Below are 23,188 nucleotides of genomic sequence, written 5' to 3'. Positions count from 1 at the left end.
TGGGAATTAGCGGGAAAATCCTTTTGTATGAAAAATCTAAACCGCTTAAGTTAGACGCTTGAAATTTGGCATGCAGGTTACCTTAATAAACTTAAAGCTTAGTTACAACAGGATATTGCAAAATTCACACGGGAACGGGAGTTAGCGGGAAAAAACATGTGTATAAAAAAATCTAAACCGCGTAAGATAGAGCGGGTAAAACGGGATCCACGCGTACTAAGTCGCAGGCGGCCGCTAGTGCAGTATAAAATTGAATTGCTTCCTAATGATATCAATTTAAATAAAACTTTTTTATCCACAAACTTAATTTCTGATTAGAGAAACAAGACCACAGCTGCGCAGTCAAGAAGACAAATTACTACCTATTTTTTTAATATGGTTTTGTTTTTATTAATACTTGATTAATATTTCCATAGTCGATCTGGAACGACAATATCAAGTTGTGGTCGTTTTAGAAGATATTGCTTTCCTCAGTAGCAAAAACGTAGTCCAAAATTGTAAGATGACCGGCGAACGAGCAATAAAAACAAATTCGAACGATTAGTAGAGTTTCGACAATGTTTTTGTTAAAGTTCTTTCTCTGGACCAAAAAACGTATTAGCTTTTATAAGTTTTTACTCAATTTGAACGGATTTTAGTTATTTAGCAGATATACTTTTTATGTTTAAGTTTACAATTACATTAATTATATTTTGGTATCTAATTTTAAGTTTTCACTAAAAAAACAACATTCCCTGAAATGTGAATGCCACTTTCTCTGCGTACAGGATGATCCGGAAAAAAATTCAAATTGATTAAAAAGTATACGAATAGTAAGATCATATTATGCAAGTACAATCATCACTGGTCTAAATATACAGGGTGTTTGGTAATATATACGAAGTTTGTCTAACGTTCTACCAAACACCCTTAAACATAATATCACCATTTAGCCAATGCGCGATGTTTTCGTTATTATGTAATAAGTAGATTTTCCAAAAAAAAAACTACAAATTAATTCACACTACAGATATGTAGGTATGTATGTATCAGTAATCTTACATTATTTTTAATGTTGTCAAATAGCCTCTTGTTGGTTCAAGTCTATAATTTCCGTCCATTTAAAATTTTAAATGAATTATTCAGTTATTTCTGGCCGTGAACATGTGAATGTGAGTTTAAATGTAAATAATGGTCGATGAGATTAGAAATTCCATTCAAATGGTTTAATACGGGTGAATACGGAAGTTAAACCTATTTCATTTATTATCATCGGTACTGAAAACAGGTTTTAAGCTCTACCAATCACATTTGATTTAGATATAATGCATTATTAGATCTGTGTACAGTGAACAGCATATTAGAATATACATTTCTGTAGCGAAATAGCACTTATTACAATTTCATAAGAGGCTACAGTGTTTAACTTAACGTGCCGTCGTCTGTAGCTACTAGATTATGTAGATAGCGAAAATTGTGATCGATTGTCTAGATGAGGAAAAGGCGACTGACTTGGATCCTACCATATGTGATGAACACGTACACCTCTATTACAAGGTTAGAAGTAGGAGGTATCTATCCTTAGTTACTCTGGGGTTCGTTCGTTCGTTTCAGCCAAATGACGCGCACTGCTGGACAAAGGCCTCCCCCAAGGCTTTCCACAATGACCGGTCCTGCGCTGCCTGCATCCAGATTCTTCCCTCGATCTGCACCAGATCGTCGGTCCACCTAATAGGAGGCCTGTCTTCCAGCCCGTGGTTCCCGGTGGTAGAACTTTTCTGCCCCAACGGACATCATATCAGACTTGTACCAAAACTTCTATTGACAAACTAAAGAAGTCGATGTTGCAGCTTCTATCACAAGTTTTGTTTTATGACTCTTTTTATTAGTTCGTACGTGCTGATGTTCTATTATTAAGCTGCCTCTAAACGCCTGTCATTAACACAGACAGTGTAGAGTCGTAATGTACATAACTGTAAACTAAATTGAAGGTATGAAATTGCCACCATAATTATGTATGCAACAATGTAGCTCCCCTATGGAATTTTAGCAATGTCAGAGCCAATAAGCGATCCGTCTTACTTACTTTGTTATTTCTTTGCTATTTGGTATTGGGTCACCACTAATAAATAGCGGGTATACTAGTAAAGTGTCAATCGTACTAAGTAGGTGACTATCTAACAACACGACCACTTACGTTGTAAGACAGCGAGACATGAAGTACCATTTCATTGTTGCCTTCCTGTAACTACAGTGATACAACGTTTGTCTTTAAAAGCTTCAAATAAAAGTATGCATGTTGAAAATACTGTTATTAGTCAAAATGATCAAACTAATCCACGATGTCATTTAACACCAATAAACGACCAAGACCCTTATATACATTTTTCGTTAGTTTTTCAGTTAAAACTTAACGTAACTGAAACATATAGCCACGGTCAATACACTTACTTAAGTACGTTTTCAGCGATAGCGAAATCAAACTGCAGCACCTGTTTCCCTCTGCAAGCATAACGAATCATTTTTTCTGCGGAGTTTCTTAACCTCTAGAGACAGATGATTAGACGATGTTTAATTACTGAGCAACCGTAGGCCATTAGCGGAACAAAGTAAGGGCGTGACTGGACGGTCACGGGTCGCCGCCTCAGCCACAGCTGCCTCTGGTCTTGTACCTCGTACACCTGTTAACTTCATCAGTGTCAACCTGTTTGCTGATTACCTCACGTATTCTGAGAAGTACCTAAGGTTCTTGCACTTTAGGCTGCTCAGAAGCAATAGTAGAAATCATTTAGAGCATTTTTATTTTGGAGCAACAAAACTTCATTTCGCGATATTTACATGTGTACATAGATTTTTGTGGTGATTCTTATCACTTGAACAACACAGCTAGAAGGTATCAAAATATGATAACTTCTGAAACATAAGCTTATGTAGGTAACATTATGGAAGCAATTGAGTACCTAACTATTAATTTATATAAAAAAATACTTGGGAACTTAATAATCGTAATTAGATAGAGATCAGTACTCTTAAGAGTCCTACCTGCATGAAAGCAGGGATTATAATATAATCTAAAAAGGAATAAATGCTAACGGGTAATGCGATGACATGTTTTGATAACTATTAACATAACAAGCAATTAACTCTAATTAATAGGTTAAAGCTGACCATAATATTTACTTATAGAAATAAGATTTTGCTACTTAGTTATTACGAGTATATCTATTCATTTCAATTAGATATACCTACCTATCTTTTATAACAGGTATTTATTAATTATTTTTATTTCCGATTGCGCAGTGACATTTCAGTGAACATAATTTATCAGTTCCAAATAGCACTAGCAATAACAAGACTCGTGTCTACGCCCAACGAAACTTATCTTGAGATATTCATCTAAAAATTGATTGACTTTCTATAGCGGTTCTAATTTTATATCAAGACGATAGCCGCGATGAGCTCAGTAAAAAAAGCTATTTAGCCATCTTATCGAATGATCATTTCCTGCGTTTGTAGTCATCGCTGTGGAGATTGCGACCCGCGCATAACCGCGCTGACCCGCTCTCGAAGCTCAGCCGACTGCCATTCAATCACAGCACTCCACAATTTCTCCACGCGAATGTCACGGCAATGAACACACCGCAAACTTTGGAACCAAAATCTGCCCTGATCCGATGCCAATCAGCAATGTAGATCACGAGATTGCCAAATTGCGAGGCGGATCGGTGATTGTGTCGTGAGAACGATAAGGTACAGGCGAACAGGTGGTGCCCTCCCCGTCGATGGCTAACTGTTCCACCATCATCAACGGAGCAAGCCGAGCGCGCCTGCGGCAGTCCCGTCCCGAGCCGTCGCATGCGCACCACGCAACCCGTCCCTAAGCGCAGACGCATCGAAACACGCGCGCGGGAAAACTTACGGCCGCGCTTTCTTCGGCGCTCGCGGAAAGCTTCGAACTTTGATCTGATCAGTGCCAGTGTGGATTTTTATTTTTTTCGCAGTGATTGATTTATTGTTTAGAGGAAAAAACAATTGTTGGTTTTTTGTCTTGCGTCAGCAAGGTAATCGGGGCAGATAGCATTAACGGTTGGCTCCGCGCTCGAGTGTGGCAGACCGCAAGCATGACGAGCGCCCACGGCTGCGCTCTCGTGCTGCTGTTGCTGGTATGTTTTTATGATTATCGGCTTGGTTATCGATTAATTTATTGCGTACGAGCAACTTAACTTTAATGATGATATAAGAGGGAAGTGCATTTTCTGCACGAGCTTTATTAGCTTTAATAACACTATGTAGCGATAATTTAACGTCATAATGACCAATTCTTTCAACTCATTTTCATGGAAAAACTAATATTTTTGGTGGTGGTTTTTAAGTCCATTTAAAGCTCTATCCGATCTATTACAGAAATAGATGTTCCTTGGCCACTGTACTTTTTGTCCCGATTATCAATAACTGATCAATAGGCCAAATAGGACATGGCCTAATCTTATGATAAATCAACATTAAATCTAATGCATTGCCTGTCAGTACAATTTTAATTAGACGGACTTTTTCCGTTGCGATATCGACTCGACTGAATGAGAGCGGATGCATTTGTTTCTGACTGACCCTGCCCCCTAGACAAAACGCACTTTTTGATCGAATCGAAAATCGAATCCGTCAAAACTCCATACAAAAAAGGGGCTTTTCGACCACTTTGCGACTGGTTTGCGATTATAATTTGCACTTTGTCTAGGACCCACTGGCATATGCTTTTAATAAGAAAGTCTTATTATCATGAAAAATATACATATAACAAAAAATAAGTATTTTTCTCATAATTATCTTCATTGATCAATTATTTAATTAAGCTTATTTTATCAATTATGCAGTTTTTCAATTTACAAAAATGTAAGTAAGAAGTAGTAGGTTATTTATATCAAACCAAATACTAAAAGCTATAGGATAAAGATCCTAGTTCACGGTAAAGCGTAGCACGTGTAGTAATCGAGATATCAGCGCTACAGATGCTGGACAAGCCTGAAATGATAACTGAAATACCTATAAGTCGACAGCTTTTGTCATTATCGCTTTTATGACTAAACCTAGAAATCTGTCATCATTTGTTTGAATTATGGTATACTTAGTTCTTGCAACTCACGAGGCGAGTGAGCTTCATTTGTGTGTGTACGTGTTCGTTCGTTCGTTCGTTTCAGCCAAATGACGTCCACTGCTGGACAAAGGCCTCCTCCAAGGTTTTCCACAATGCACGGTCCTGCGCTGCCCGCATCCAGGCTCTTCCCGCGACCTTTACGAGATCGTCGGTCCACCTAGTAGGAGGCCTGCCCACGCTACGTCTTCCAGCCCGCGGTCGCCACTCGAGAACTTTTCTGCCCCAACGGCCATCGTCTCTCTCTACGAGCTATGTGCCCCGCCCACTGCCACTTGGTTTTAGCAATTCTGCGATCTATGTCGGTCACTTTGGTTCTCCTGCGGATCTCCTGTGTACGTGTACATGCATATAACGATAGTGTAATGTTTATCAAAATTTTTGAGAAACGATAGCGAGCCACCACACATGTAAAGTTCACCCGCCTTCGTGAATTGCCACAACTATAAAGGTTAAGTGGTTGTTTCTGTCTCTGGAAGCGAGTATTCTGGACTAAAAAAAGAAAAAAAAAGTAGGTATTTCGGGCATGCATTAATTAATTTCGAAAGAGATGTTGTATCTCATAATGAATATTTGCTAACTTGTAAAAGCTTTTACAAGCATATTTTAATTGAATTAAGATATTTGTTAGCACAATTACTTGGTGTGCTTATATTTTCTTTTAGCTTTTAACTTCTTTCGTGTTATAGTTATTACTTGTTACTTATACNAAGGGAAAAGGAGGAGGCTGAAAATCAGCGCGGGGTAGGGTATGCTTGACCTCGCATATGCTGAGCCTCATCCTTTTGCCTCTTATGTTTTTTAATGTATTTTTTTTGTTTATATTTCTATGTTTGTAAAGCATGTAAAATCGAGGCAATAAAGTATTATCTTATTCTTATCTTATCTTATCAAAACCACTTTTGACTGCAAATTTCAGTTAATAGTGGTTTTGACCGATGGCCTTAGTCAATATTACTTTTGTCAAATTTTTCTAGTCGTATCATCGAACTCCCACGGGATAGGCAATTAATATTTTCAGGTATTATAGATAATTATATCGACGGCAGAAAGCGATTTTGTCGTATCTCAAAAAGTCCGATTTTACACCAGAGCAAAAAAACTATTTCAAAAATTCATAAATCTTAAATTAAGAAAGTTAGAAAGCTGAAATTTTACATGTTTCGTCTACTAATTAAACTTTATTTAATAAAGGTAATTGGAATAATCTAGAGTTACTACTTCATTGACTTTTGACTAGTTACAGCAATTGATTTTTTAATGTCGAGCTGCAGAAATGTTGTATCAGGAAGGTAAAATGTATGGCTTATTTAAGTAGACTTCAATTCCCAGGCAGCGGATCTGCTGTATCTCAAAGTAACGATAAACTGTACAGGGCTATTTAGCTGTATGGATCTTATAATGAAATAACTTTCTACATTTGAAATGTTTTATCTACAATAAGAGTCAGAGATGTGAAAACAATAAAATACTGTATCTTTTTCTTAACAGTTTTATTAAAATTTTAAGAATATAATGGCACAAAAAATCAGTCTGNTTTAACCATTAGTAGCAAAATTTAACAATTAGTTATTTTAACTATGAATCAAAAAACTGGTCCTAGGTTGAAGCAATTGCTTGTCTTACTAAACGACGGGAAGCTATGGAACCCTGCACTGCGCGTGGCACGAGCACGACACTGGGTTACTGATTTTTTCATATAAATCTAATAGACTCGAAGCATAGACATTGCAAAATAGGCATTTTATTAAATATCACGTGAGATTAGGGGGGTGGGGGAGGGGGTCAGGCAAAATCTCACCAAATCTCACCAAGGGGGGCGGGGGGGTTGAAAAATGGCCAAAATTGTCTCACGTAATATATGGACGCCCCCCTACCATTCACCAACTATCAAACCACATGTAATGCAATGCAATAAATGATTTGATTTGATTTGATTTGNCATGAAAAATATACATATAACAAAAAATAAGTATTTTTCTCATAATTATATTCATTGATCAATTATTTAATTGATCAATGAATATAATTATTATTATATTTTACTTACGAACAATTTATTTATAAAATGTAGATCGATAATGTTTTGCGATGACCCTGATTGTCACGTTACGAGTAGAATTCGGTCGTTTTACGGAATCATAAATTATTTTTATTGCCCAGTACCTCTAGTAGGAAAAACTTTCGAGTTCGTTTCGTTGCGTATTCAAAGTGTCATCGAAAAATTTTGTATGAAAAATTAAACAGCGCCCCCTAGGGCGGCTATAATATAGGGGGCGCTGTTTAATTTTTCATACAAAATTTTTCGATGACACTTTGAATACGCAACGAAACGAACTCGAAAGTTTTTCCTACTAGAGGTACCTACAGAACATAATGAAGTCGATCATTATAGACCACCGAGGAATCGCCGATGTCACATTTACGACCTAACATTAACAACAATAACTTCTTGAGATGTCAAGAACAGCCGAGAAAGCAAAAAGAGAATTAAAGTGAAAACTCAAAGGTGATCTTGCTAACCTAATTCCCCTTACTCTCTTGATTTTATGGGCAATAATAAAGACTTGATAACTGCTCTTAAAGAGATTTGCATTTTATAGTGACGTAAATTGAATTTTAATACCTTTCATATTACGTCGCTAACCTCCCTACATCAGTACACTAACCTGGGAGAACACCTACTCCTACAAGAGGCTATGAAACTACACTTTTATACAATCTGTATCTTACTTACAATCAAAACAAATGTAGATAACACCTTGTAGAGGCGTATCATTCGCACTTTACCAGTTTTTATTTCTGATAAAATAATTGACACCCCTTTTGTACAGAGTAGGTACGATCGCAATATCTTAATGCGTGTAAAAAGACTACGAAAAAATTAAATTGTTACGTAGGTTTTTATTCTTTTTACTTTACCCATTAATTGGTATGATAGTACCAAAGTAAGAAATGTAGAGAACCCGTAAAGAGTTACCACTGTCAGTTTTTATTGCTGGTTCAATATTTATTTAACCAGTTTCAAAAAAATGATTTCGCAATTACCTACCTAATTTGATAGAAAAAGTGACTATATGTACTATTTGTTTTACACATCAATTTACTTTCCTGTTTGCTTTTTTGTTATTCCAACTGTAATCATTTGTTAATTACATAACATTTTTCTTTTTCACGGCGGATTACTCAAAACGAACAGGCGGAATTCTATATTATACTTATTAATTAAAATCTGTTACGGTTAATGAGCATTTCGAGAACTATAACTAGGTAAGTATTATTTTAAGAAAAGGTACTATGGCTGTAGTAAGTTACTACAGTAAGATGTATGTTACAGTCAAAACTCATAATTATAATCGATCAAAACCACTTTTGACACCTAAAATCAGTCAAAAAGTGGTTTTAACTGATGCTCTTGGTCAATATCACATTTGACTGATTTATTCCAGTCAAAAGTGGTTTTGACCAAGGTCGTTAGTCAAAACCACTTTTGATTGCAAAAAATTAGTCAAAAATGCTTTCGCCTGATTTCAAATTTTACCAATCAGTCCAAATTTCATACAAAGTAGGTAATGATTTACTTCTTGTATTTTGCCTGGCTAATACCTAGATTTCTTAAAAATATGATTTCACTAATCATAATACTTTGTATGAATTTAGACTGATTTTTCGCAGCTAAAAGTGGTTTTAACTGATGCCCTTGGTCAATTTCACTTTTGACTTATTTGTCCAGTCAAAAGTGATTTTGACTGATTATGAGTTTTGACTGCAACATATACACTAAACTTTAGTGTCTAAAGTCTTATTAGGTGATGATAAGGGTTTATCACCCATTTACGAAGTCGCGGGTACATTACATACATATATTGATGGAACAAAAGTATAAATATATTACAATTTTGATTTATTGAATCCCAAAAATTTAAAGAAACTAGTAATTTAAAGTTTTCGAAAAAACAGACGAACGCAATTTAAAAACGCCGCGAAAAAAACAAAGAAAATTCTCCGTTCCATTGTTCCGATTTCTATTCATCAATAGAATCTTCTGGCCATCGTTTTATTCAGTTATCACATTGAATAGAAAGTCTCAAATGTCTCGTTACATGGCCCTGCGCCGGTCTATAGAAGAATCGTGATTGAAGCCACTTATAAAATTAAATTTCACGCTCGAGGGATTTGCGTGAAACACATAAAAACATCTTAAAGTGGAGCTTGTAACCATAATAGAGATATATTTATCGGTGAAATAAACAAAAACATGTCTGAAGATTAGATATAAAGTGAAAATAACTTTTTAGCACATAATTATGAATTATAAAAACATTTGCCTTTTTTACGGATTTAATCAAATATATTTTAGAAATATTTTCATGTCAGTCTACACTCTACAGGTTGGAAGCTTGGTAAAAACTTAATGAAAGCTTCTTTTAATTTTTCATTGTAGTAAATTGTTATTTCCGAGAAATTCAAGATTTTTATGTTTTGTTTTCGCAATTTATACTTTGAGTCGGAATACTTAATACAAGGGAAGATGGTCAAATTCCGTTAAATTAATTTACCCGAGAGATAAATAGATAATCCTCCTTCTGTCGCAGTCGAGTAATAAGATGATGGAGTAACAGTGTACGGTACATAGGTACGAGTAATACGACGTACTGTACAGTTCTGCTTTTAAGCTTCCCGAAATATGCAAGACAGCATCTTTCAATAGTTGTATCTACTAAGAATGGTACGATATAGCTCAAAACTTTTAACTAGAATATTTAGCAAAAACACAATAGTCTACGCATGACGACAGATATATTACTGCGGATATGGGTACTCTACCACGCGGAACGGTCTGAATTTTTCTAACTGTACCATTTGTAAGTACCTCCCTACCGTATTGTTATCGTAGCCAGTGAAATTGTATTATCCGTCTTCAGAAATATTTCAATTTATGTCAGTAGGGCGCGCAATTTCGCGACTGCCAAAGAATGGGCCAAATTTATTTCATACGATAACATCTTTTGAATAGGATTTACAATGTTACTATTTAGGATGTTTTGTGCGAATCATAAATCTTTGTCTGGCTCTGATTCTGAAAGTGAAAACGTGCATGCTAAAGCTCTCTTAACATAACTGAACTATTCTAATTTTACCCCCAGTTTCTCACAACCCGTTAAGTGTCTGACATTTCACTAAGTAGGCGATGGAGATACAATGGACTTGCACTAGAAACATTGTTTAGACAATTAAAAAACGTTCACCTAATCGTCGGGTAGGTGTATTGTTTTAAATGCATCTTTTATCAGTCCTTCCCACATACACCGATCGGGCATTTGAGATTAACTACTTCAATCCTTTCTTAAGCATCATTGATAATCTAGAGACTAAAAACCAAAGAAAAACGCAAAAAATGAGAACAAAGCCCTAAGTAGGTGTAAGTTTCATTAAGGTAATATAACTTTAATTACATACCAATAATTTTATTTATATTGCAGATAAATTACATACAAAGCCTTTTTTATTGCTAAGCGGTCAGTAAGGGGCATTAGCTCCCCCAAATGCCCAGCCAGTGTAGGTATTGTACCTACTGAGGTCAAATCCTTCACGCTAATTAGAAACAGTCTGCTCCTGCAGTGGAGACATGATAATGAACTATTCCCACTTCTCGTTCCTGCCGCTGCTGCAACTCCTGTCATGTGGAAGTAAGACCTACAGGGTGTTAGGTAAATGGGTATATGAGCCGACACAAGCCCATGTTAACATATGCATATAAATGGTGAAGTCAGAAAATACAAATTTGATTTTAATAATTTTACTTTATATGAACATTTAAAAAATTTAAATGGTGATATCAAATTTCTGACTTCACCATACCATTTATATGCATAATATGTTAACATGAGTTAGTGTCGGCTCATATACCCATTTACCTAACACCCTGTATAGCTTCAATCACTATCTTTAAGCCGCCGATCTTACAGCAACGCAGACGCGTCGCGAATGGTCGGCGCGCGCGCAACCGGCCGCACGCTATCAATTACGGTGCACGTGTAACTGCATTATGCATCACGATGACGGCTGGTGGCAGAGATTATTTTACAAATTGCCAATTAGATCAGTGTCAATTTATTCATAGGCAGTTAGATTCGCTATTATTTAATGTGCGATAAATTAACTTTATACTAGTAATCTATGAATGTAAACTTATAAAAAGTAAAATGAACAGATACCTACCTAATATAGCCTAGTAAAAATTACTTCATTAAAGTAGACCTAAAGTACGCATAAGTAAATAACTATTATGACAGACAAAGAATTGAACTTATCTTGCCCGAATAGGTACTACTTATCTTTCCTACCCGATCAAAAGTTCTTCAAAAGCTTTTTCCTAGTGATTTTATCATTAGGTGTTTGAAAAAAGCATTTTTAATCTACACTCGCGAGCAAAAGTATGGAATCACTTACATGAAGTTGTTTCCACGCGATCTTGTGTACTAACGAATTTGTTAGGAACAAAAAAAGTGGCACCATTTTAAAGATTAAACTTTTATCTTATATTGATACCAAATTCATTTAAATCACACCGGTATTTAAAAAGATATCCCGGCTGATGTGAAGAAGTAACGAAAAAGACATGTATGAACTGTTTGATACGTCGCGAGTTGCGGTCTATTTACCCCCTATAAAAGCACGCGTTTTCGGATTTTTGCTTTCACACGTAGATTCATACACATCTCCGCTTCTTTTGACACTTTACCTGGGATTCTACACCTTCAGAAGCAGCACAAATCGTTGCACTATTGCAAGAAGGGCTCAGCCAGCGGGCTGTCGCACGTCAGCGCCATATAAGCCAGTGCTGGGTTTCGAAAGTTTCAAGACGCTTTCGGGAGACTGGTGGCTTTATCCCGAGACCAAGTTCTGAACAGCGCCGGCGCACATCGCAGANTTAAATGCAACTTTTTATCAGTCCTTCCCACATAAACCGATCGGGCATTTGAGATTAACTACTTCAATCCTTTCATGAGCATCATCAAGGAGATATAAATAAGTACAATATACGAACCTTGTTACCTTAAAAAGATTCGTTGTTTTGATGATAATAACACAAACCTAAAATGGATTACTAATGTTTGGCCAAAAAACGTTTCCCAAATTATCACATCGCAAACAAATTTTCATTTGGCAAATTCTCATTTGGCAAAACAACTTATTGCAAACTTTTAATTCGCAAATGTTGTTTTTGGCATATTATTGTTTAGCAAATTTTGTTTGGTATAGTATGTTTTGTCAAATGTTTCATTTCTTTCCTTATGCTTTGATTTGTGGGTAACGGTGGGTAAGTATGTGAAGTGTCAATTTGACCGTTTTTGACCAAAAAAAATAATTTGGGATATAATATTTGGCAAAATAAAACATTTGCTATAGTATAAACATTTGCCAAGTAAAATTTTACCAAATGATAACTTGACCAAATGAATTAGTTGCGAAAAGTACAGTTGCTAAAAGTTCATTTGGGAAATGAAACTTTGGCGATAAGTTGTTTGCGAAGTGAAATTTGGCGAAAAGTAATTTGGCCAAACGGGAGGATACCACCTAAAATTCATATTCAACTGAACTAGTCTACCTACATGCCTACTTATTTTAAATTAGAGACAGTCTGCTCCTGCAGTGGAGATCTAATGATGAAGTATTCCCACCTCTCGTTCCTACCGCTGGAACTCCTGTGTAAGCAGGATCTACTTATAGCTTGAATTACAATCTCTATGCCGCCAATCTTACAGCAACGCAGACGCGTCGCGAATGATCGGCGCGCGCGCAACCGGCCGCACGCTATCAATTACGGTGCACGTGTAACTGCATTATGCATCAGCGATGACGGCTGGTGGCAGAGATTATTTTACAAATTGCCAATTAGATCAGTGTCAATTTATTCATAGGCAGTTAGATTCGCTATTATTTAATGTGCGATTAATGAACTTTATACTAGTAATCTATGAATGTAAACTTATAAAAAGTAAAATGAACTCTACAACTTACAATAACAACAAAACTTTCTGATACCTACCTAATACTCGTATAGCCTAGTAAAAATTACTTAATTAAAGTAGACCTACAGACTATTATGTGTAAGTACGTACGCATAAGTAAATAACTATTATGTCTGACAAAGAACTGAACTTATCTTGCCCGAACACTATCTTTCCTACCCGATTAAAAGTTTTTCAAAAGCTTTTTCCTAGTGATTATCATTAGGTGTTTGAAAAAAGCATTTTTAATCTACATAACATCATTACAGCATACTGATAAGAAAGATTGTATCTCCCCGCCCATCGTGTAGGTAATAGGGATCTTTTGCTGCTTTTAACTATTAAACTAAAGCGATTTTTCGCTGAACTTCAATTAAATAGTCGGCGGCCGCCTCTTCCGCGGTAATTACCTTACAATTACACTTGCAATCTTTTCTTCACAACTGTCCTGCTGCCTGGGAAAACGATAAGGTACCGTGGGACTACCCCATGCAACCGCATCCAATTTTCAAATTAAGGAAGTGATAAGTTTTAATGGTGTAAATTGCTTTTTATAACTTAAATGGCCATAATAAAGTAATAACTGAAAAGTTTCTTACTTAATAATTAACGTTACCTACCAACGTTTAAGTAACTGCTATAAACAATAATAGTTTTAGATACAATTGAGGAGGTTTACAGAAATTCTATTTGGTCTCTATTATTTATTTATCATCGTCTTAAATGAGCCTCTAAAGTAAAACTGTAAGTAAAAAGCAATTGCAAATACGTTTTACAAAACCAACTCGTTATCTAAAGAAACCGGAAAGCTAGTCTCTTTAGTTAGGTCTAAAAAGTCTGCATTCTAATATGGTACACGTAGAGTCGTAGAAAACGCTAAGAACCGTTTTTGTTACCGAATAAAATCGTTCTCATCCTCCGAAAAAGTCTTCACGCCCAATAACCAGAGCAGCACCGTTTTAAAATACTCGCTTACCGTTTGAATGCGAATTTGCATACGAGCGTCAACCAACGACCGATTATCAACAACATCCGAACGTTGTTTCCGCACGAAGCAGCTCGCTGAGCCAACGGTCAGAGGTTTGACCCCAACGAAACGAGATAAAATCAAGCACACTCTCCATTGCTTTCCTAACGAGCGCACTTTTCAATGAAACGTGTTTGGAGATGGTAATGCACAGCGTTCACTTACGACGGTTGGAGGAAACGAAGCGTAACTCGAGTCTGTCTAGCTATCTACAGCGACTTACTTTCGACGCCGCATTAGCCGGCATCACGTACGTGGGTTAAATGGTGTGGTGGTCCGATTTATTTGTAAAATCGCAAAACCATACTTTAACTTTAGCAGAAACCATCAATTTACCTACTCCAAAAGAATTTAGTGTTTTTATTGCTTTTATTTCATCGTTTACGTTGATGTTACTACGTTTTAATGCAATCTTGTAACAGTTTTCTATAATCGTTTTCTTTGAATTTTCTATTTAAATTGATCATTTAACCATTTTTTGTCAAAACGTATACCTTGCTACCTACTTAGATATTTAAAAGAAATGAATTAAAAATATGTTGAGGGAGTAATACTTACCTTGCATAAGTATGAGCATTACGTGCCTTAGGTAACATACTTTGAACAATGTTAATCGATTAGTGACTGAATAATCTCTGGCAAACATATTTCCATTCTTTAATTAGATTCAGAACAATATAAATCAATTAGTTACATACCTACTTTATTAAAAAAAAAACAGCATTAAAAGGAATGTAAAACCAAACTGAATTTGTGTGAAAGCAAACGAATCTATGAATCTAAATAAGAGGAAACTACAATAGAACAGTAAATTACTCGTGGCATTTGGCATATCAGCCAAGATAACATTCAATTCAATGTAGAGTTCATCACGTAAAATATTAGAGTATAGGATAATAATGAAATCGCCCATGACTCAATTCTTGCACACACCAAACTTATTCTAATGGTCATCCGCGAGGTTTTTACTTGCGGTTGATCCAGAACTCTATTAAATTAATCTTTAGATTGGTTCAGTGACTCCGATGTCAATTTCATGCTGTATCACGCATAGAGGATAGGTAGCTTAAAAAATTAAAAAATGGCTTGACATTCACATTTTATAAATACCTGAGATACAGGCATTAAATATAAAATTTGCTTAGTTTAGATATTAATTTTACTGATTTTACTTTCGCATACTAACCTTAATTTTATCGAAACCAAACTTATACGTATTTATTTAGGCTAAGTTTTTTATACAGTAGTAATTCTTATTCTTATTCTTATTCTATAAAAGGTTTAACAGTTTACTAGGACTTTAAATGATCTAACCTTGATAGAGTCTGTGAGAGCAGACTCGTAGCACTCACAGAGAATAGTCACCATAAAATAATATTATAAGTAGAGTTGTTTTTAATTCTGGTTTAGGAAAAATTGTGAAACGACAAAAGAAAATCTAATTTCATTCATGAACGTCGAAGTGTAAGAGCATTTATTACTGTGGGAATGCAAGATTATTGTTTAAGATTAGAGTTTCTTAATATTTATTATTATGTAAATTGTTATTCATGAGCAAGTTGATGTACTCAATGTATTATTTTCATACGTTAGGTATATTAATTTTTGGTCGGTTTAAGTCGTAGTCGTAAATGTGTTTTATAAATTAAGATTAATTAATTACATTAAGGGGGATAGAGCATTAGATTTTAAGTTTAAATGCTTCGAATTATTTTGATAACGTTCATCCCTCATCATCTCTTAGATAAAAACTTACATACCTATATCATTTCGTAACAACATATTTTATCTTACCCTACTATAAGACATCCCACTCACAAATAAATGCCTGATAACAATCGGAATAAAGTCAAAACTTTAAACAATGCGAGCGACCCATATACCTAAATGTCTAACAATGCATACATTCAGCTGAATTAATTAAGTTAACTGCACAATCGGCTGCCCTTCCTTCCTCTGATTTTGAATGCTTATTGTTACAGATACAAACTGCGTGCACACAAGATTACGATGGTGAGTTAATTTGTAATACCTATGTACACTACCTTTTAAAACACATAAATCGTTAAGGAGTCAAAGAAACAGAGTTATCTCAATAACTTTTGATATTCGTTGATATCAATCAATTACAGTCCATTGCATCGAGGAGCGCCAAAGAGCAAAGCTCCCATTTTTTACCTTAGCTATGTAATTATAAATAATAACTACCACTGACATTAAATGTCAAAGTAAGTAAGTGGTAACAGTGTAAAATGTTTTCACGCGTTCGCCGTTTTTAATGAATTAGAGATACCGATAATGTCAACATACAGATAACGTGCGAATAGAAGCAGCGTAGAAAGACGTTAGCTTCCCGAAATGCGTATCTTCATTATCATCATTTCAGTGATTTCAGTCACAGGACGTCCACTGCTGAATTTCCCAATGATTTCCAGATATAGCCGGTTGCGCATGGTTTTAAAATACTTTATCAGACAGCACACCACTCCTTTCGAATTTCCAAATGTATTTTACATTACTAACAAGTAACAAATGAATGCCCTGAAAATTACCAGTGTTTTTTTCTTCAGTCACAGACATCCAATGCACATTCTCAAGCGGCGGGTCGGGCATCCGTGACTCGGTGACAGCACTCCTGCGCAAGCCCGAAGGCTTCCGAGGGGCGCCGCTGTTCGCCGACGACCGCGCCACCGACCCCCTGGCCGACCCCGTGTGCCAGATCCGACCAGAACCTGACGACCAGACGGAACTGCTGTACAGGCTACGAATTACAGACTTCACGAGGTGCGGGGTGCTGAAGAGGAATGTGAGTATTTTTTCAGTTTCGCTTTACTGTGATTCTATATAATAACACATACACGATATAACGCGACCTAAACTTTTATTAACGCGCATACCGTCACGAAATTTTTCATCACATTACAAGAGCGCTACAGAATGGCCATGTCCAAAGTCATGAAACACTTGAAGGTGCTTCGCTATATTCTACTTCCCTGAATTTTTACACGTGGAAATTCATTTCGCTTGAAAATAAACAAACATCTCAATGAAACAAATGGATTTGGTAGAATTATTTTTGTCCTTCGTTATATTTTTTACGTGGTACAGATGTTAGTCATAGCCTTACGCTGACGCTCGAGTTTATTGCTGCTACTGAAGTTATCACGCTTCATTGTAAAGATAAGTATGTCCAGGTACATACAGTTTATTTCACGTTAATGTTAACTAAACAGATCATAAACGGGATTAGTTTTCACTACGTGATCTTTGCTGGAAAGAGTAGGTCGAAAATGTATAAAAATGCTCGCTCATCAGGTGATCAACGGGGTTATGTCAGGCATGTCGGCTTGTCAGAGGTAGAAACATTATTTGCTATCGAAAGTAGATCTCTAAAGGTTAAACGATTTAAGAGGCGATGATTACTGATGATAGAGATGATATGCACCTCATTTAGTCAAAGGCGCTCGTCATGAGTCATTCGACCTAAATATTTTACTTTTATCGTGTTTATGGTTCATTAATTGATCCCCAATGGATAAATATACCAATTAATAGATTATAAGTTAACTCATTTCATTATTAAATGAGCTTGAATAATTCAGGTGGGTATAATATGACATTCTAATAGTTGGTAAATATGAAAATAATTAACAATCTGGAAGCAAAATACAGAATGAATTTCCATTTACGCGTGTTCTATTGAATATGCAGGCAATGTTTTGTCATCGGTGGATAATAACCCGTGCCGTTATTAACGTACGGTGAGTAGTGGCCTACAGAGCTGCTCGCTGCGCTGATATATTATTAAGCGGTACCCTGGCATACTGGGAGGTGCATTAAACACGCGTACATCGATACGATTTCAAAGGAAACCTTAGAATCCACCGTACTAATGCTCGGTTTCCACGAAAGCGGAGAAGACGACAGTTTTTTGAATTACCACTCAGATTTCGTTTCGCCACGTTACCAGAAAACACAGCGTGGGACGTCTACCCACAAGGTGGACCGACGACCTGAAAAGGTAGCAGGAAAGCGCTGGATGCAGGCTACCAACCGTGCGATGTGGAAGTCAATGGGGGAGGGCTCAGTTTCGGTTACGAAACGTTTGGAATAACCAAACGTTTCGTAACCGAAACTGAGCCCAAAACATATCTCTTCGCTTTTGTGGAAAACGGGCCTTTCTCGTCAGTCGTCATTTGTTTATGGCGACGGAAAAACTATAGAAACGACCTCATTCATCTTTTACGAGATCTACTACTGACACAGTAGCTCTATAGTAGATGGGTAAACATAACATAAATGTCTATAATAAGGAAATCTTAAGCCCTTTATCTCTTGTTTACTGAATTGGATATTACGTCCACATAGTTTTACAGTGTAGGCGCATGCTGCATATTTTGAGATAACATTTCCTTGTTTAAACTTTTTGACCGTGGCCTATACTTTTCTCATCAGCTTGTGTATTTAGACAAGGCGTAGAAATACCATCTTCTGGCTCATCAGTATGCTGGTTTCAATTAAAGGCGAGAGTGAAAAGCACTTACAGGGCAGATTATGTACCATCCTGGACAGACTCTCATTTGACATCAGGTACGATAGGGTCAAATACCTAGCTTGTTCTGTATTAAAAAATCTACTTTAGTCTAAGTATGAGCCCTTTTCAGGCCTAATGATACAACACTATATGTCATTTTGTTGCATGTAAAAGACATTTTTACTAAGAGCGCAATAAAAAGACTGTTTAGCACATAATCTGTGTACGTCGAATTTGGACGCCTTATTGGAATCGCAGGTTTTAGAAACTGCTTTTGCTGCGTTGAACTTCCGAAAGGTCAAAAGTCTAAAAAGATTTTATATGAAAAAAACTTTGTGTTACTTTCAGGGTTTCGTGCACGTCCGAGTGTGGTTCCCACAGTTCCCCGGGGTGGTGATGCAGTCGGACCAGGAGCTCATCATCATGTGCAAGCCTCCGGAACCCACCATCATCGAGAACAAGGCAGCTGGCTTCGCTGGCAGTTTGTGAGTCTTCTTCTACTTTACTCTTATGGTGTTTCCACGTTTGCCGATGTCTTTGGAGCATAGTACCTACTTATCATCTTATCTACTCCTGATCATATGTCTTATTTACTTCGAAGTTCGAACTCCTCATAATTATTTTAATGCAATTCGTTGCAAGTTCCAAGTCAGTCAGGACCATTCAACTTTTATTGTTTGGGTTTCATTGGCGGCTAAACTTCGAAGTTGCAGCGATGTAAGTAGTCCTAAAATATATAANAATATTATGATGATAACATCAAATGTGCTACGTGCCATAATTAAGTGTTACAATTTATTTTATGACTGAAACTATAGCACTAATAACTACATTAGTTTCCTTTCTAATCCTAACACTAGTCTACGAAAGATCTAGCTAACAAATAAGGCACGAACAGCCTAGTTTTCGAGAAGTGGAACATCCGTAATAAATTAATTCGGATACTGCGTAACGATCAGCTACAGAATGGGTGTTATAATAAATCATCCAGTGATAGAATCACTCAATAAAGGAATGACGCTCAATAACAGCTATTATGTTAGATTAGGGGCGTTACCTTGTATATTAGGGAGACAGAAAGCCGATGATTATACCTACGGCGGTACAAATTTACAAGCCACGATTGTAACAATAATGTCTTCTTCTTGCGCTTAGAAGAGTACGTGCCTAATCATATTATGAGTTCAAAATAATCAAAACAAATGAAGGTAGGACTATTATATTAGTAGCGAAATTGGTATAATTTAAACACGATTAAAATTAGGTAAGTAAATTAATGACTCTACATAAAAATTCAACGTGTTTGGCTAGCCCTCTACCGAGCATCCTGTATAGCTGTATATTATACTGTAATATTTTACCCGGGAACGATGCGAACCTGCAACGGGCGCAAAACCACCAATCCATGGCGGCCTTCTGTCTGTTATAATAAAATGCAGTGACGTATGCTTATTTAGTGATGACGTTAGAATAATAGTTGCATTATATTTTACTGCTTTTGATAGTGATATGACGGTGATAGTAAATACTTGCTTACACATTCCATCAACAAGATAAACTCATGTTATTAGAGTGATCGATGGATGATTTTTTACTCTTTCACGCTTAAACCACTGGCTGAACCAATTCAAATGTTTTATAAGTTTGAGACCCCGGGAAAAACCAAGGATAGTTATTATCCCTGTTTTTTATTAACCGATATTCACGAAGACAAAGCCGTGGACATAAGCTAGTGTTATCTAATCTTATCTTATCTTGTTATCCCCAGCCCCCACGGAGCGCGTGTGTCCGGGGTGGTAGAAGAGACGCCAGGTCGGCTGGAGTACGAGGTGGCGCTGTACAAGGAGGCGCCGCCGGTCACGCGCCACTCCAACCACTCCGTCGACCTGCCTGTAGACCAGGTAACTGCTGTACGTTCAGCTGAGTATATTATTATCAATACTTAAGTAATTAAGAGAGACAGGGCAGTCATCCAGCAGCAAAACACGACGCAGCCCACAAATCTAGCTTAAACTCCAGATCCTCGCAATCCTAAAGTAAGCATTATCACCAAACAGCGCTGCAGCGTAAGAATATTTCATTAAAAGCATTTCACTACATTTGAATTCAGGAATTAAATTAATTAATTAAGGAACTCTGCATTTTAAGATTAAAGAATACATTTTTGATAAATCAATAAAATATCTCACCTCTCATCTCTTCGTAGGCGGTACCGATCGGCACAAAGCTTCAGTTGCGCGCGCGCATCAACCCCGAGTCAGCATGGCGCCACATCAAGCTGCTGGAAGTAGCCGTCTCTCCTGACCCAGACCGCCCGCACGCTGCTGGCTCCGTACTGCTGGTCAAAGATGGGTAAGCATTATTACGTGATAAGTACTAAGTAATTGTGTATCGTAACGTAAGCGTGTTTGTAAGGGCATCATCATATCAAAATACTTACCTATGGAAATGTAAAGTCGCGCTCACGTGGCATCACAATTTACCTAAATAAGATTTGTAGCGAGGGCGATACCGATAGATCACTGCAGATGGGAAGACTGAATTGCTTGCAAATGATGGGTTTCCTAATACGGGGAATCTTACTAAGCTATAAAGTACGAGTAGATGCGAACATCAGGCTTCCACAACCCGTGTAGGTACTTAGGTCGTCTGTAGGTCCTCTACATCCTCCATTTATCTTTTGTTTTGAGAGGCTCTACAGTGGAATATAAACAAATTACATAACGCTGAACTCTTCCATAATTAATTTTTCCATAAACAACACGATAATGATGTTACTAAGTATACACTTTTTCACAGCTGCCGTAACCGCGAGTACGCAACCATCATCCCGCACCAGCCGGCGCGCTACCGGGAGCGGCACAACGAGGTGTTCCTGGACTTCGAGGCCTTCCTGCTGGCCTCCATGAAGGAGCGCTCCACTCTCTGGATCCACTCGCAGATCAAGGCGTGCATGGACGCCGCTGACTGCCAGCCCGATTATTGCCTGGACTTGTATGAACCCTCGGGTAACTTACCAATTTTAAAAAAATAGAATTTACGAAGAGGCCTCACACCAACAAGGTTTAAAATTTTGGTCATGTGACATCAGAGGTTTCTTTATTTTTCGCGACACAAAACTTGCATATTTTCAGGGTAGCTGTAAGTAATGAATGGGACGCATAGTAACCCAACAGAAAGAAGTCAAAGATTTCTTTTTTTTAAATCGTGACCGCTTTTTATACTTTAATGATACATATTTACATAATGTATATTTTTCTTTTATTAACAAAAAACGTTATTAATTCCAGGACACGGCCGCAAACGCAGATCTCTCCCTGACGCGGAACACACCTACAACATCACCAGCTCTGCGCTGGTGTCAGACAACAATAGTACGCCCTTCACGCGGTTCAAGGAGAACCTCGAGTACACCGTGGTGATGCCAGGGGAGCTGTTCCACCGGACTCCGCTGGAAGCCACCTGCGCGACTTCCATGATGGTTGCAGTGGCGCTGGGAGCCTTGCTCTTTATGTCCGCGCTTTTGGTGAGTGAATATTAAACTGGGACTTTTTGGTCTTTTACACAGCTAAATACAAAATACAAATACAAAATCTCTTAATAGATGAGTCATTAAGTTGGATCATCTCGTATACCAAACTTAGTCTAATTTAGTGAAAATTAATCAATGTTTATTAAGCAACAACAACAACATGCGATTGACAGGCCCCTCGTTCCCACTTCGGGCAGGTTCCCAGGGCCCCGCGACCGAAGGGGCCCCATCAGACGATAAGGCCCCCCTTGATCCTTAAGTGCCCAGGGCCCATAGTAGGTTAAAGACGGTCCAGGCTATTAGCCGTTGTTTTTTTTTTTTTAATTAACTGAGTAAATAACTGCCTGTTTAGCTACTTGTTACGTAAGAAACAGTCTCTTCACATTTACCTACTTATAATTTGTGTATTCTACAACTTTATCAGTTTCTTAAATGCGGCTCTGTCATTTTCAGATGTGCTATCTAGCAACCAAACTGAACTCAACGATGATCAAGAACAGCAGCTTACAAGCCCCCAACGGGAAGGGCTTCGAACAGATCCTGAGGGAGCTGGCGCACCACTCGCTCCCTGACTCAGGATACGCTGGGAGACCCACTGTACAATAACACAAAACTTAAAATATAATTAACCTCACTCGCTTGAATACGAGAAACTTCTTGCCTATATTCTTATTCTATGTATAATTTTGGGGTTAGATAATTTTACATTCCTATAAACTAATAACATCCTCTTTCTCTAAACTGTATCTACACATCCTCAAGAAAATAAGTGACTGGTAATTTTAAAAGAAATTAGATAATTTGTAAAATATTCATTGTGTACAAAGTCAGTTTGAAATCATTATTTGTAAACTTTTTTATTATAAACGAATTCTTGCTTCTGGAAGTAGCAGATAGGTTATTTACATTGCTGAAAAAATTGCATTATTTATAATAATTTAATTATGTAATT

The 23,188-nt window shown here is 37.0% G+C and overlaps 1 protein-coding gene across 2 annotated transcripts; it reads left to right on the top strand.

Annotated features, from left to right (window-relative positions):
- The first annotated feature begins 3,829 nt into the window (after window positions 1-3,829).
- On the top strand, window positions 3,830-23,028 carry LOC114361654 (uncharacterized). Of its 2 annotated transcripts, none has more exons than XM_028316775.1 (9): window positions 3,830-4,142; window positions 16,153-16,183; window positions 16,741-16,976; window positions 19,053-19,189; window positions 20,473-20,605; window positions 20,911-21,056; window positions 21,504-21,712; window positions 21,995-22,230; window positions 22,690-23,028. In XM_028316775.1, the coding sequence occupies exons 1-9, from the start codon at window positions 4,101-4,103 to the stop codon at window positions 22,840-22,842; spliced, it is 1,323 nt and encodes a 440-aa protein (XP_028172576.1). In that variant the 5' UTR covers window positions 3,830-4,100; the 3' UTR covers window positions 22,843-23,028. The 2 variants fall into 2 exon arrangements, with proteins under 2 accessions (XP_028172576.1, XP_028172575.1); XM_028316774.1 differs by having other exon boundaries at window positions 20,473-20,614.
- The last annotated feature ends 160 nt before the right edge of the window (window positions 23,029-23,188 follow it).

Source organism: Ostrinia furnacalis, unplaced genomic scaffold (assembly GCF_004193835.3).
Source record: "Ostrinia furnacalis isolate ACB-3 unplaced genomic scaffold, ASM419383v2 OfSCF5861, whole genome shotgun sequence".
NCBI classification, from domain to species: domain Eukaryota; kingdom Metazoa; phylum Arthropoda; class Insecta; order Lepidoptera; family Crambidae; genus Ostrinia; species Ostrinia furnacalis.
This window is presented reverse-complemented; position numbering and strand designations above follow the sequence as displayed.

Coding starts and splice junctions, on each gene's coding strand:
- LOC114361654 (XM_028316774.1), top strand. CDS start 4,101: ATGACGAGCGCCCACGGCTGCGCTCTCGTGCTGCTGTTGCTG. Junction 16,977..19,052: donor GCGGGGTGCTGAAGAGGAAT/GTGAGTATTTTT, acceptor TGTTACTTTCAG/GGTTTCGTGCACGTCCGAGT. Junction 19,190..20,472: donor GCTGGCTTCGCTGGCAGTTT/GTGAGTCTTCTT, acceptor TGTTATCCCCAG/CCCCCACGGAGCGCGTGTGT.